Source organism: Indicator indicator, chromosome 15 (assembly GCF_027791375.1).
Source record: "Indicator indicator isolate 239-I01 chromosome 15, UM_Iind_1.1, whole genome shotgun sequence".
Classification (NCBI taxonomy): domain Eukaryota; kingdom Metazoa; phylum Chordata; class Aves; order Piciformes; family Indicatoridae; genus Indicator; species Indicator indicator.
In genome coordinates, this window is record NC_072024.1 from 3,896,759 (window position 1) to 3,912,190 (window position 15,432).

The 15,432-nt window shown below is 41.4% G+C and overlaps 1 protein-coding gene across 1 annotated transcript in view; it reads left to right on the forward strand.

Moving 5' to 3' along the window:
- Positions 1-15,432, forward strand: part of CNTN3 (contactin 3) — an 88,763-nt gene that overhangs the window by 24,922 nt on the left and 48,409 nt on the right. The window contains exon 2 of the mRNA XM_054387582.1: positions 5,427-5,522. Coding sequence (XP_054243557.1) covers positions 5,427-5,522 — 96 coding nt within the window. The remainder of the gene's footprint in view (positions 1-5,426; positions 5,523-15,432) is intronic.

Genomic DNA, 15,432 nt, shown 5'->3' on the forward strand with positions numbered 1-15,432 from the left:
TGTTATATCAACTCCTAATCCAAAATAGTTTTAGCAGGTGTTCACAGTAAACTTCAGTAAATGCTCTCCGCAGGCCTGTGGTCTGCAGGTGAAGATCAGGGTATTTTTATTCTTTATCATGTGTTGATGTCAGGGGAGAACAAGGTCTGGTTTATCTTCTCCAGATTCATAGAATGGTTTGGGTTGGAATGGACCTTTAAAGATCATCCAGTTCCAACCCCTCTGCCATGGGCAAGGACACCTTCTGTTAGACCAGATTGTTCAAGGTCCCATCCATCCTGGTCTTGAATGCCTCCAGGGAGGGGCCATCTGCAACCTGTTCCAGTGTCTCAGCACCCTCCCTGTGAAGAATTTCATTCTAACCTTCAGTCTAAATCTGCCCTCCTCAAGCTTCAATCCATTCCCTCTAATCTTATCACTAGTAGCCCTTGTGAAAAGTCTCTCCCCTGCTTGCTTGTAAGCCTCTTTCAAGTACTGGAAGGCTGCTCTAAGGTTTCATTGAAGTCTCCAGGCTGAACAGCTGAAACTCTCTCAGACCATCCCCATAGGGGAAGTGCTTCATTATCTTCAGGACCTCTTCTAGACCTGTTCAAGCAGTTTGCTGTCACCCCTATGATGGGGACACCAGAACTGGATGCAGTACTCCAGGTGGGGTTTCACTAGAGCAGAGGGGCAGAATCACCTCCCTCTTCCTGCTGGTCACACTTCTCTTGATGCAGCCCAGAGTCTGGTTGGCTTCTGGACTGAAGGCAACCATTGTCTGCTGATGCTGAGTTTCTGCTTCACACTGTATGCTCTCTTTTTCCTTCATGAATTCACAAACCTGTCTTTTAATGGTGGTGGTTTTCACATCAGCTTCTCAGTGCTTCTCTTCCAAAGACACAAACTGGTTCCTACAGGCAATGATGCTTCTGTTACTTTTCCTTCGTATTTTGAAATCTTTCCTAGCAATGTGCTTGGGACTTGAAACTTATTAAATGGAAGGAGAGAGCCCACTGGAATATGCAGTTTTCATATCCTTGCTGTTTGTATGTGCAAGAACACGTTTTGTTCTCCTTTTCGGGCAGAATGAAAGGCTTTTCAATAAAGCTGAATTACATTTCCTTGCTCCATTTTATTGCAGTGGCATGTGTATTTCAGTTGGTGTAACTTCATGTACTTGGTGCTAAAGCAATAAGGCAAATATATGTATTAGCAGGGGAAAGGGGGGAGAAAATGCTGGTTCAGGAGTCAGAAAAATCTCAATTTCTAATTTTCAACTTTCTTCTGTACAGGAAACTATAAACAGGCAATAAAAACATTTTCACTTGCAGATTATACAAATCTAGATTGGGTTTAAATTGGATTTTTTTTTTTCCTTGTGTAGTCAGGTTTTGGTGGCATTTTTACCAAGATTATTTTCAGAAGTTTCTTTTTTGAAGTACTAAAGTTGCCCATTTCCTCCTGGTGAGATTTCGTATGAAAGAAGATAGAAGTAGGGCATAATAAATACAAGTAAGAAGATCTATACAAGACAAACTACTGAAAATATTTCATTTTGGTGACCAGTTGAAGAAAGCAGATAAAATTTTAAAACTCTGATGAGACAACTCACAGATCAATAGATAAAATGTAGGAAAAAAAAATGGGTTTGCCTTTTTCTCTCAAACAAACAATTGGATATTGTCATCCCAGGAGGCACTGAATAGCAAGTCCTGTTCTGACTCATTCCTTCTCAAACCCATCTTCTGTCCTGTTCTTACCTTCATTCTCTGTTTTCAGTTTACATTTTATCTATTAAGACATTTCAACAGGATAAGAGCCTCTGATTTCGAATTGATCTGTGAAAGTAAACACTGTTCTCCATTATTTACCCACCTTTTACAGTGTTTTATTTACCCTGTCAGTTTTCTGAGAACTTCATGTTCCTTCTCGATGATTTCATGTAATAGTAAATTTTGGTAGAAGATGCAGCACTTCTCCCCAGGGTTATTGCTGTCAGGATCCTGGCTTTATTGGAGAAAAAGAAAAAAATAAAGAACAAACCTAAACCTTAAAAACCCCAAACAAACAGAAAGCCAAACCATTCTGTCCTGTTATTCCATCAGCCAGGACTGACTTTGACCTTCAGTACTCAGAATCATTGGAGAAGACCTTCAATATTATCAGGTCCAGCCATTAATGCAGCACCTCAGCAGCCTGTTCCAGGTTTTCACTACTCTTTCAGTCAGAAATATTTTCCTAATATTTAACCTCTACCTTCCCTGGTGCAGCTTGAGGTTATTTGCTCTCATCTTGTCACTTTTTATGTGGGGAAATCAACACCCACCTTGCTGCAAGCTGTAGTAAGATAGTTTTAGAGAGGGAGGAGGTCTCTCTGCAGCCTCCTTTTTTCCAGGCTGAAGAGCCCCAGTTAATAGATTCATAGAATGGGTTGAGTTGAAAATGGACCTAAAAGATCATCTAGTTCCAATCCTCCCTACTGTGAACAGGGACACCTTCCACTAGCTCAGGTTGCTCAAGGCTTCATCTAACCTGGCCTTGGACATCTTCCAGGGAGGAGGCATCCACGACCTCCCTGGGCAACCTGTTCCAGTGTCTCACCACCCTTACTGTAAGTAATCTCTTTCTAATAACCAGTTGGAAGCTTGAGGAGGGCAGATTTAATCTATTCCCTCAGCTGCTTCTCACAACACTGATGCTCTAGATTCTTCACTCGCTTTGTTTCCCTTCTCTGGACCTACTTCAGCATCTCAGTGTCCTTCCTGGAGTGATGGCCCCAAAACCCAGTATTTTAGGTGCAGCCTCATCAGTGCTGCTACAGAAAAGCCTGAAAATCAGAGCAGAATCTCATGTGTAAGCAGGGAGCACTTTCCAAGGTCAGAGGCTTAGACTTCTTTGTATATTACTCATAGAGAACTCTCTTCATATTTTTCATAGTGATTTTTAATTATTGCCCAGTGTCACTTGGCAATGTGTAAAGAGAACATACAAGCATATGAATTACTTAACTGATGATATTTCTGCAGCTGTGTGATTAGTCTGGTGCTTAAACTGCTCTGGAAGGTAGGATGGAGAGCTTCCTGCTAATTAGTGGAAAAATTATTCTTTCATTGTAGTATGGCTCATGCTCTTTACTTTCTGATGGATTCTGCATTGCTGCTTGTTTCCCAAAAAACTCTTCCCCTCTGAGAGCAGTCTTCATCTGCAATCAGTGAGTAATAACTTCTGCAGTACCACACTGCAACAGATTGAACCGCAGAGCTGCAGTGGGTCCCCGCTGGGTGCCAGCAGGATGAGGAGGATGTGCCTTTCTAGATGCCTTGGCATGTCCCACAGGTCATGTCCCTTCCCGTGGTGCTCCCAGCCCAATCCCATCTTTTCCATGCAGGTTGTTGGACAGGACAAAGACAAGCAAGCTTCTGAAGGTCTGTATTTGCAATAAATGAGCACGTATCCTCAGAAAACAGTGATAAACTACTTCAATTTAATTATAGAAATTGTGTCACTGCATCTATGCCTTGCAGTGGCTGTGATGTAGGAGGGCAGAATTTTGTCTAGATTCGTTTTCTATACAAAAAAAAGTGGGCTTTTTTAATCCAAATGGTATGCCTGCTTTCATTCTAATGTAGAATAATGTGTGTCCTCTGGGGTCCTGTCAGCTCTTGGTTCTTACTTTTGTGGCTCAGGGGAATTGTGTTAGGGGAAGCTCATGAATCTACATTGTTAGAGAAGGAAGAGAAGGATTTTGGAAGGTCTGAAGAGAATTGCAGGGCGTGCTATTTTCACAGAATCATCACAGAACAGCAGGGGTTAGAAGAGACCTCCAGAGATCATCTAGTCCAAGGCCCTGCCAGAGCAGGATCACCTAGATCAGGTTTCCCAGAGTCACAATGTCCAGGTGGCTTTCAAAACTGTACAGAGAAGGAGACTCCACTCTGGGCAGCCTGCTCCAGGGCTCCAGCACCCTCACAACAAAGAATTTTTTCCTCAAGTTGAAGTGAAACCTCTTGTGTTCTAGTTTGTACCTATTACTCCTTGTCCTATCGCTGGGCACCCGTGAAAAGAGCTGAGCCCCCACCCTTTAGCTTTTGCTGAGCTTTGAGAAGATCCCTTCTCAGCCTGCCCTTCTCCAGGTGACACAGCCCCAGCTCTCTCAGCCTCTCCTTGTAAGAGAGGTGCTCCAGTCCCCTCAGCACCCTCCTTCTCCCGGTGCAATCAGCTTGGCTTGGGTTGTATGTGACCTCCACAACACGTCCAGTGAAAGGATCCAAACTTTGTGCACAGAAACGAATTCACAGTTGGAAAGCTGCAAACAGCCCTTTTTAAGAACCTCTCCTGTGAGCTTTGTGGGCAGTGACAAGGAGTAGTCCAGCAGTATCTTATTGTGGCATTAAAAGTATTTCTGTAAAATGAAGCACTGAAATGTTCCTCTTGCTCAGTGTTCTGACTGCAACAGCTGTTGCTGTTCAATATTAAAAAATATATTTGGAGAATTAGTTACTGTTGATCGACTTACTACTGCTGTTATGCTTAGTTAAAAAGGCAGCCCTGTTTTCAAGACTCTTTTAGTATCCTGTGTAAGGTTATAAATAAACATAAGGGTTTTTTTAATTGTTTGGGTTTGTTATAGAAAAATAAGTGTTTTATTTCTGGAAAAACCTTTCTTTGTCTCGAACCTCAATCTTCAGATCGTATTGCATGTTATATCTAGCTCAAATCAAGGTTTTAATGAGGCCATGCTTTCCTGGATCTTGAGTCACCACTTAGAGGGAAAGTTAACTTAAATTTAGGATAAAATACTGCTGCTCTGATTTTTTTCATTTATGGAGACTCAGTAGCATTTCTTTCTCCTCTTACACGGCTTATAAAGATCCCAGAAGACCTGAGGCCAGGCAGAGCAGAGAGCTGGGTCAATACACTGAGGTGCAAAGTGCTTGTCTTCAGCAGAGCTTAGAGATGTTACCAGGGATTCAGCTGCAGGGAGATGGTTGAGGGGTTTCCTTTCTGTTGGAAAAGATTTATATCTGTTTGCTGATTAACTCTGTTCCTAGTCTCATTTTACAGTTGGTTAGAGGAGCTCAGCAGGATCCTGATGTTATTTCCATCAGAACCTTCATTTCTGAAGTAGCAGTGGCTTAAAGACCTATTTTTAAGTTATGCTTATGATTCCTGTTTGGTTGTCAAAATTAGGGTAGCATGAGCCTAGAATAAGAACAAAATTAACCACAGAATTTGCTTAATTATGTTCTTGCAAATTAGTTGAGTCCTAATTCTGTCATCCTCCCTCATTTTGAGCAGACATTTCTTCTGCAGCCAACTGACTGAAATCACTGAACTTGGGTGCCTCCTAAGAGATGTGATAGCAGGGTTTGAGAACGGGAAACTCCTGTGTGTTCAGTCTTTTGTGCTTCCTAATATCTGCCTCACCTTTCTTTCCAAAACAGAGCTTGAGAACTCCAGGACGAAAATGCGAAGTGCGGTATCGGTTCGAGAGGGGCAGGGAGTTGTGCTGCTCTGCGGACCACCCCCTCGGGCAGGAGGTAAGAGACCTTCCAAGCTTCATGCTTCAGCCAGAGCTGATTGACTGTAAAGTGGAGTATCTCCTGGAAATGCAATAGAGAGCAAGGATGAGACCTAGTTTTGGAACAAAATACACAGGGAGAAAACAAAACCAAAAGAGGGAGAGAGAAGTACTTAGGAGGATTTCCTTTTATCTTGGGAAGCCTTTCTAGCTCCTAGTGATTTCTGTGTGCTTAACATGTCTGATTTTTTTGATAGTTGCAGTAATTAATTATCTTCTGGAGTTAAATTCTGCCCAGTTTCACAGTTGCTAAGCCTTCTGAATCTGGTTTCCTGTCTGATTAGATAATTGCAGAGAGCAGATTGTTGTCTTTAATTATTCTAGTATCTACCTGCTTTCTTGCACTCAAGACATTTGATAGTGTAAGGTCATGATGCTGGCATGACTTAAAACACTGCTGTCTGGAGGGGGGTGAGAAAACTGGGTGTATGGTTTCTTGGTGCATCAAAAGTTCTTCATACATTTTATCATTCATTCTGCATCTTGAGTCTGTGACTAATTGCTATTGAGCCTCAAGCAGTATTTGAAAGTAACTGAGTTTTATTTGTTTTTAATTGATATGGAGTCTCATTATTGAAGGGCTATGATGTCAAACGTTATATTTGATTGCAAAGACAAGGTAATGTAAACTAAACATTCAATACAATAATAATAGGTCTTGTGGCTTAAAATTTGCCAGAGTCCAAGCAGACACAGCCATAAAGTGGCAATTTTACAACTGTCTGAGCTTGCAGAATTTTTCCCTCTCTAAAGTGATATGTACCCTTAAATCATTTTTATAGCCTTGCAACAGCTTTGTCTTTTCAGCTGCTGAGAAAATGGGTCATTCTTCCAGCTATCTGTAAGAATTAGAATGATAAATTTTTGTTTCTACATGCAGTCCAAGGTCTGAATTACCCCAGCCATTCCTACACTCACATCCCTTGAATGGCAACACACCCAGAGGTGATCACCAAAGTGGCTACAACTCTGCCTGGCTCTGGCAATGTTTAAGTGTGAGGTGTTAAACAGGAGGTGAGACCAAACACAATCATGAACAGTGGTTCAAATCAACACATGGAAGAGGTGGGAATTTCCTTTTGCAGTCAGCAGGCAGGGTGTGATTGACACCCCCTACACTAATTGTGTTGTTCAAGAAAAACCAACAAAAAAACCCAAACCCTGATAATAATTAAAAAAAAAAAAAAACACAAAAAAATACCAGAAGCAAGCCAAGGGCTCCCTGAATTATCAAATGGAATTGAGAACTGATACCAGACTTAAGTAAAATCCTTGGATGTGTCTGATAGCTGGAGGATTAATCATTGAAAGTTTTGGGGAGATATGGAGCAAGGTAGAAAAATACCCTTCCTTTTCTTTCTTCACCACAATGAACCTATAGCATGGTGGCATTAAGCACACAGTGCCTCTAGAGCTGTGGTGGTTGGATGCAGGTTGGAAAGTCTTAGATAAAATCTTTATCTATTAAGCAGCAATAGGAATAGCAGGGATGGTTTAGGAACAGCTGACATGGCCTGAGGGCTGTTCAGCCCTTTCCAGATCAGTGATCTAATTTATTTTTTTTCCCTTGGATTATGTGTTTGTGGCACTGAGCTATCAAATTATTTCAGACAATACTTATTCTAAAAACCTTCTCAAATGTTTTGTCTTTCCCTTTAGCCCCCCAAATGCTGATCTTTTGTCTTGTCATGTTGTGCAATTTCGAAGTTCTTGCTAGTTTAATTGCACTGAATTCTTACATTCTCTGTAGAGAGTCTTCAGGAAGAGACTTGATTAAATTATGATTATTCCTCCATATACAGCATTCCAGTTACAATAGAAACCAATGTTCATCCCAGCTTATAGCATGGGATAAGGGAAATTGCTTCCCTTCTACAATTTGGCATCTTTTTTCTCTGCTTATCTTAGCCACAGCCATTCACATGAGTTATATGAATATCCCCTTTCAATGGGGAGCAAATTATTCATGCAGTTAATGGTATATTTGTCCTTTCCAAGTCTGAAGTTCCAGTTTCATCAGGGTATGGACATTTACCATTTAAACCAACAATGAAACTCCATTTAACATCATACACAGGAGCTTATGTGCCGAGTTTGTGTTTTAGCCTTCTTTCCATGATGGATGTTGGTGTATGGGAGGAGGAAGTGGGTGATCAGCATTTCTAGTTGAGGGTGCTCAGATGATTTTTTTTACTTTTGTCATTAAATGCAATCTGTATGGCAAAGCACACCAATATTTTCTTGAGAGTTGTCATGTTTTGGGCATTCCCTTTTTTAGCAGCATTGTTTGAGATGTACTGAATGGGAGATTCCATAGGTGTGTGGAGGCTGGAGTTGTGAGGATAGACTGAGGGAACTGGGGCTGTTCAGCCTGGAGAAGAGAAGACTCTGGAGGGACCTTAGAGCTGCTTTCCAATACGAGAAGGGATCCTACAGGAAGGCTGGAGAGGGACATTTCATGAGGCTGTCTAGTGACAGGACAAGGGGGGAATGGTTTTAATAAGCTGAGGGGAGAAAATGTTTAGACTGGATCTTAGGAAGAAGTTTTTCAGTACGAGGGTGGTGAGACTCTGGAATGGAATACCCAGGGAGCTTGTGGATAGCCCTCCCCTGGGGGTGCTCAAGGCCAGCGTGGATGAGGCCTTGAGCAGCCAAGTCTAGTTGAGAGGCATCACTGCCCATAGCAAGGAGGTTGGAGTAGTTGGTCTGTAAGGTCCCTTCCAACCTAAGCCATTCTATGACGACTTCCTCCCTGAATATGTTACTAATTCAGCTGGGTTTTATGCTCAATATTATAAGACAAGTTATAATTGAGCAGTGAATTTTGGATAATTAAGATGGTCATCTGTCATCGTTCTGCATGACCATACTTCTGCATCAAATTCTAACTCTGTTACAAGGGAGTCTGTTAAACTACCCTGTGTTCTCCACAAATCAGTAAATCATCTCACCCACAGACTCAGCAGATAAAATGATGTCTACAATTGATTCATGTAGCTCTCCTGCTATCTTTTTCAATTGTTAGAAACATTAAATTCTGCCGAACTCTCTGTGGCTATTTTTTACTATGTTACTGTTGTGTCTTTGCTGGTTTTGAAGAGCTGTCAATATAACAAACATCTCACCAAACAAAACTTAATATTGGACACACTTAATGTGCAGCTGGTTAAAAGACATTCATGCAAGGCTAATTTCTTCCCATTCTGCCAAGAATGGAAAAAGCTAGGCATATGGAGATCCAAAAATGATTTTTCTGTGCCTATTGATTTTGTTCCAAAATCAGTATCTAAGGAGCAACAAAGTCCCAAGGAAAGCAAATTCACAAGTTCCTGTAGGGTTTCACCTACTGTTCATACTGAATGTGTAGCTTGATTATCATGTAGCTTGTCTTCAGCCACTTCCGTTTGCTAGATACTGTGACTGATATTTGTTTAGTGCAGTCAGTTTTACTTATCTGACATGGATTTTGGATTTGTGAGGTATATTCTGCTCTTCAGGAGAGGAGGAAGCAATGAGGCATGGTCTTTTTCTGTTGCGGTGGCTTCAGAGCTTCTTTATATATGGAGAAAAAGGTACTTTTTAATGGTAGTAGGTGAATGTTTGCTTGATGGTCATTCAGATATTTGAAAGAATTCAGACTTGCCTGGAAAAATGAGGAATTAGCTTACTGTTGGTGTATATGCTCCCTGTTATCTTGTTACTGTGTGGAATATGGCCATAACCCACAAGAACTTTAGTAAATGGCAAGAACATTGTGGAGCTGACAAGCTGTTGCTTGGAAATGGCAAGGAAGTTCCATTTGTCATATATTCATAATTAGCCTTGTGTTATATGTGTCCCTGTTTCGTGCAGCATGACAAAAATATTTCCACATCTATAAAGCAGCAAGAATCTGTCCTCTGTCTTCCTATCATGCCCTGAAAACATAGGCTATTAATCAATAAATAAGACCATGTTTGATAGAGAGGGATCAATTTTGCTTACAGCATATTGTTTTAAAGTTGTGACATGCTGATGTGAAATGATATTAGATGATGAAAAAATAGATCCCAGTTTATTGCTGACTGTTTGCTGTGACAGATCATTCAGTGAATAATGTCATGTCTCTTGCAAATGAGCTTTTAGACTTGCAGATTTGTGCTCCTGTCTCTTGTATTGCCATTTGGAGACCTGCAAGTTCTAGCAGGACTGTGCTTCATGAATAACATGGTATGGAAAGTATCTCATATGCCAGGGATATTTTGATGCTTTGATTATTCCTTTCCTGCAGCTCTTGAATGTCAACACCCTGGGCTTTTTTTCCCAGGGAACTGCAAATTGAATTGATTTTACTTCTTTGACTTTGGAATCATTTCATACCCTTAAAACAAAGCAAAATCAAACTGATAGGACTCTGAAATTCGTTTTCTTTTCTGCTGCCCCTCAGTGTGTTTTCAGCAGGTGGAAAGCATCCTGGTTTTGCACCTCTTTTTGCTTCTGTTACATATTGTGGATGACACTTCTCTGGGCATGACGAATAAATCATGCTTGCAGTAGGCATGGTATGAGGGTTTTGCACAAAAATGCATTCTAAGGAGGACAGCCTGTGGAATATTGTAAAAGTAATGGCCTTATAAATGGTTCCATAGTTTTCTCGAGCTGTTCTCAATCTGACAGAGAGAAATGGTATTTTTATTTAAAAATATATTTTTGCAATAGCCCTGCTGGTGTCATCATCATCATCTGCACAAATTTCAGCTGACAGTCTGAAATCAAATGGTACCCCAGAGACACTCACATTTGTCCATAGAAGGGACAATAACACGCATTCACAGCTGGATTTCTCAACCATTGCTATCTGTCACAGCATTATTTTCACCACCAGTAACAAACCAATGCTTCGGAGACACTTTTGCTGCTCTGCACTTTATCAAATGCAATCTTTCTAAAGCACCTTTGTGATAAACCTGTATTCCAAGCTGAAGGAAATCAGACCAAAGTTAGTATGTGTTTATTTCCTTCATTTATTTATTTGTACAATGTCTACAGCTACTTACAGTATCTGATTTTAAGTTGGCATGGAAGTGCATAACTAGCCTAAGAAACTTTCAGCAAAAGATGGATTATTCCAGTTTGGGAAAGGGCAAACTGGGCAAGCATGGCATGATTGGCCTTCCAGTATCTGAAGGGGGCCTACAAGAAAGCTGGGTAGGGACATTTTAGGCTATCAGGCAGTGACAGGACTGGGGGGAATGGAACAAAGTTAGAAGTGGGGAGATTCAGACTGGATGTGAGGAAGAAGTTCTTCACCATGAGAGTGGTGAGAGCCTGGAATGGGTTGCCCAGGGAGGTGGTTGAGGCCCCATCCCTGGAGGTGTTTAAGGCCAGGCTGGATGAGGCTCTGGCCAGCCTGATCTGGTGTGAGGTGTCCCTGCCCATGGCAGGGGGGTTTGGAAGGAGATGATCCCTGTGGTCCCTTCCAACCCTGACTGATTCTATGATTCCAAGTTCCAGCCATGTGCCTTATCACCAGGAAGGCCAGTGCTATGTTGGCATGCATTAAGTGTGTCCAGCAGTTCAAGGAAGGTTCTCACCCTCTACTTTGCCCTGATGGACCATATGTGGAGTATTGTGTCTAATTCTGGGCTCCTCAGTTCAAGAGGGACAGGGATATGCTAGAGAGAGATTAGTGGGGGCTATGAGGACAATGAAAGGACTAGAACATCTGTCTGATGAGGAAAAGTTGAGAGACCTGGAGCTGTTTAATCTGCAAAAGAACAAACAGAGAAAAATCTTAATGTTTATAGGTATCTAAAGTGTGAGTGTCAAGAAGGTGCCAGTCTCTTTTCAGTGGTGTCCTGTGATAGCACAAGGGACAATGGATGCAAACTACAACATAAGAAGTTCCACCCCAACATGAGGGAAAGCTTTTTACTGTAAAAGATAGATTATTGTTTTCATTAGTGGGAGGTAAGAGCATGTCAGAACCTATAGTCTGTGCAGTGAGAGGTACAATTTCACCTGTAGCCTAAGGAGGACTTTTGCATAAGAGTTGGTCAGCTCCTGCTGGTTGCAGTGCATTTGGTTTCCACTGAAGATTTACTAGGAGTTGGTTACTTATAATAGTAGCATGAGAGAACAAGGAGGAAAGCAGATTTTTGTGGGAATAATACTGCATAAGTTTCATCAGCAAAACAGATGTGGGCACTCAAGAAGTCCTTGAAAGTCTATGGGATGTGCAGTTTATTGCTGATTCCTGATCTCACTGGCCCTATTTTCTGAACCTGAAAACCTGAGAGAGGCAGCAGCATAGGACGAGAATATTTTAATGGCAGCTATGTCTTTTGGTGGTGGGATATTTGTTGGAAAAATGGGGAGATGGAAAGAAAGAGGTGGAGGTAGATTAGGAAGAACCAACTTGCAAGCAAAAGGTTCTGATCAAGGCCTTTCACTTAGCTGTTCCCAGGTGTCTCAAGCACGCCTTGGGAAAAAGAAAATTGGGAAAAAGAAAAGAAAATTGGGAAAATTAACTGGATTTGGCCCCTTCTCAAGGTTATTTCTATCCTTAAATTGTTGCTGCGGGGTTTTTCTCCTCCTAATCTATGTATTATCGTCTCCGCTAAAATATTTGAGCTTTTCTTTGGAAGCAGGATAATTGATTAGGAAGAGGCAGGAGGGAGATAGCTGCAGTCCCAGCACAAAGTCATAGCTGATTATTACACTCTTAACAAGAGTACTGCAAGTAATTTTTGTTCTTCACAGGGGTTTACCAAGTACCTTCTCCTAAATGAGTGCAAGACTACCAAATGAAATTTATCACTGATTGCTGCTTGCACCTGTAAACATTAGTAAATTCCTTTGGAAATTTACTCTTGGGTATTCCCATTAGTTTCCTTGAACTTATCTCCTTAATACTTAACATCCAGAAGAAATCAGATGTGTTCTAGTTGAGCAATAAACTAAACTATCATCTTTCTATCCTGAAAATTATTGTAGCCACGAAGCAATTTAAAACACTTTCAAGTGTTGAGAAAGCACAACAGCGTTGTTGGAAATGCTCTGAGCAATTAAATGGAAAGTTCTAGGGAGGTGATTAAAAGAACAATTTGTCATTTGAAATGGATATGGCTAATGGGTATGTATTTAAATACTGCTTCCTAAAGCAGTTTCTTACTCTTCTGCATACTTCCAGAGTAGGAATGATGTGATCAGAGCCCAGACACTTTGAATAGCACAGCTAGTCTGAAACAATTAGTTCAGAAATGTGATAAAGAGAAACTAATCCATCATCTGGAGAGGAGGCAAGATTGGGTTTCTATTCAGCACTGGAACCCCAATGGAAAAATGCAGTTTGTTAGACTCTCCCATTAACATCAGGAGTTCCTTGGAGTACCAAGGAACATTTAACCCTCCAGTTAAGGAACACTTTGCTATTGCGAGGTCATGTTTGGTTTGAAACTTAACACTAGGTAATGATCAAATCTTATGTGTGACAGGGGAGAGGGGAGGGACAAAAAGCAGACAGACTAAGCACTTGATGTTCTTGAAGGTCTTTTCCAACCTGGTTAATTCTGTGATTCTGTGTAATTGGCCAGTGGAATGTGCTGCCCAGGGAGGTGGTGGAGTCACCATCCCTGGAGGTGTTTGACAAAAAATTGGATGTGGCACTTGGAGCCATGGTTTAGTTGTCATGAGTCGTTAGGTAATAGGTTGGACTTGATCTCTGAGGTCTTTTCCAACCTGGCTGATTCTGTGGTTCTGTGATTCTGATTCCATAACACTTCAGTTCTGATTCCATAAGCAAGGCCACACTGCCAAGCTGCTTTTCCAGTTTGGAGATGCACTTATTGTGAGCAAGGGCAGGTTGGATGAGGTCTTGTAGTGTCCTTGCCCATGTCAGACGGAGTTGGAACTAGATGATCTTTTAAGGACACTTCCAACTCAAACCATTCCATAAGTCTGAGGGTTGGTTGTTTGGTTTTTTTTTTTTTTTTTTTTTTTTTTGTTTTTTTTTTTTTTTTTTTGTTTTGTTTTTTTTTTGTTTTGTTTTGTTTTTTTTTTTGATGGCCTTAATAAGGAACTAATGCTGCCGGTCTTGAATATCTGTTCCCAACAGTGAGCTTAAGACTGTTTCTGTTTAATAGCAATGGTGTGCTTTGCTCTTGGCACTGCTCTGAAAGACTTCTTAGAAAAGACTTTACCATTTGTTGAGTGTAGGAACAGACAGGCCTTCAGTGGGCCATTTAACATTGTTGGAGCTTTGTCACCTCAGGCAAAAGGTAGCCAGCTTGTTTGTGTGATTCCTCCTTGACCAGTGTATGGCTGTGGTACAGGGGGGAGGCAGTAGAAAAAAAAATACAATTCAGTGCATATCGATTTTCTGGGAATTGCATCTGTTTTTACATCACACTGGCTCATTTCAAAACCAGAAAATGAGTGGATCCCTTACCATATTCCATTTTAAAAATGAAAATTAGGTGTTAGCCTGAAGTAGGAACCTTGCAATTTCAGCTAAAACATTTCAATGTTCTCATTAAATGTGTAGATTGAAAATGCAAGATACTGCCTGGGCCTCTCGTGTTTGGGGTTGTTCCATACGCAAAAGTTGCATGCCTAATTACCTGCACAGTGTGCTGAAAATTGATCTTTTATATTTTATCTACAAAATAATTCAACTTTCATGCCAAAAAGATTAATGGTCTGCATTAGTTTCAAATCAGGGTGTTTCCATTGTACTTGGGAATAAAATGAATTTCTCAGCAGATGTTCCTCACTTTTTCTTTTTTTATAGCTGGACTCTGATTCCCATTGTCCTGTTTACATTTTGTGTAGACAAAAATATCTTCAGCCAGAAAAGAAGGGTGTTAGATTGAAGAGTTCAGGGTGAATCTCAGACCCATTTATAAGTCTCCAAACAATTTTTCCCTGAGTTTGGAAAGTAATCCAGCTATTTGAATTGAAAGAGAATAGGTTTAGATTGGGTTTTAGGAAGGAACTCCTCACTATGAGGGTGGCAAGACTCTGGAATGGATTGCCACAATACAGGTTGTAGATTCCCCCTCTCTGGAGATGTTCAAGGCCAGGCTGGATGGAGCCTTGAGTAACCTGCTCTAGTTGAGAGGTGTCCCTGCCTTTGGCAGGTAGGTCAGAGTGGATGATCTCTAAGGTCTTTTCCAGCCTAGGCCCTTCTATGATTCTCTTTTAATGTGATCCTGTCTCACCTTACTCCTGGCAGCCACAATTCAATCCCTGTATGTAGAAAACATCAACAAAAAGTGAACTGCTAACCTCCAGATTATAGCTGGGCTGTGCTCTGAAGTGTGGCTGCAGCTTTTTGGAAGCAACCAAAGACTTTTGCATTGTTGTCTGGAGGGACAGGAAGGATGTGGACCTCATGGAGGAGGGCCATGAAGATAATGGGGTGGCTGGAGCACCTGCCTTATGGGGACAGGCTGAAGGAGCTGGGGTTATTCAGCCTGGAGAAGGCTCCAAGGAAACCTATTAGTGGCCACCCAGTAGCTGAAGTGAGACTACAGGAAGGCTGAAGAGAGACTGTTGCCAAAGGCCTGCAGTGTTAGGACAATGGTTTGAGATTAGAGGAGATTTAGATTGTTGTTAGGATCAAGTTCTTTATCATGAGGGTAATGGAACATTGGAACAGGATGCCCAGGGGGGTGGTTGAGGCCCCATCCCTGAAGATATTCAAGGTTAGGCTCAACGAGGCTCTGAGCAACCTGATCTAGTGGAGGATGTCCCTGCAGACTGCAGGGGGGTTGGACTAGATGACCCTTCCAACCCAAACCACTCTGTGATTTGGTGATTACTGATATAACTGCTTGCCTGCAAATAACTCGGGATGCCCCTCAGAAATACTGAGGTTTGTTTGTTTC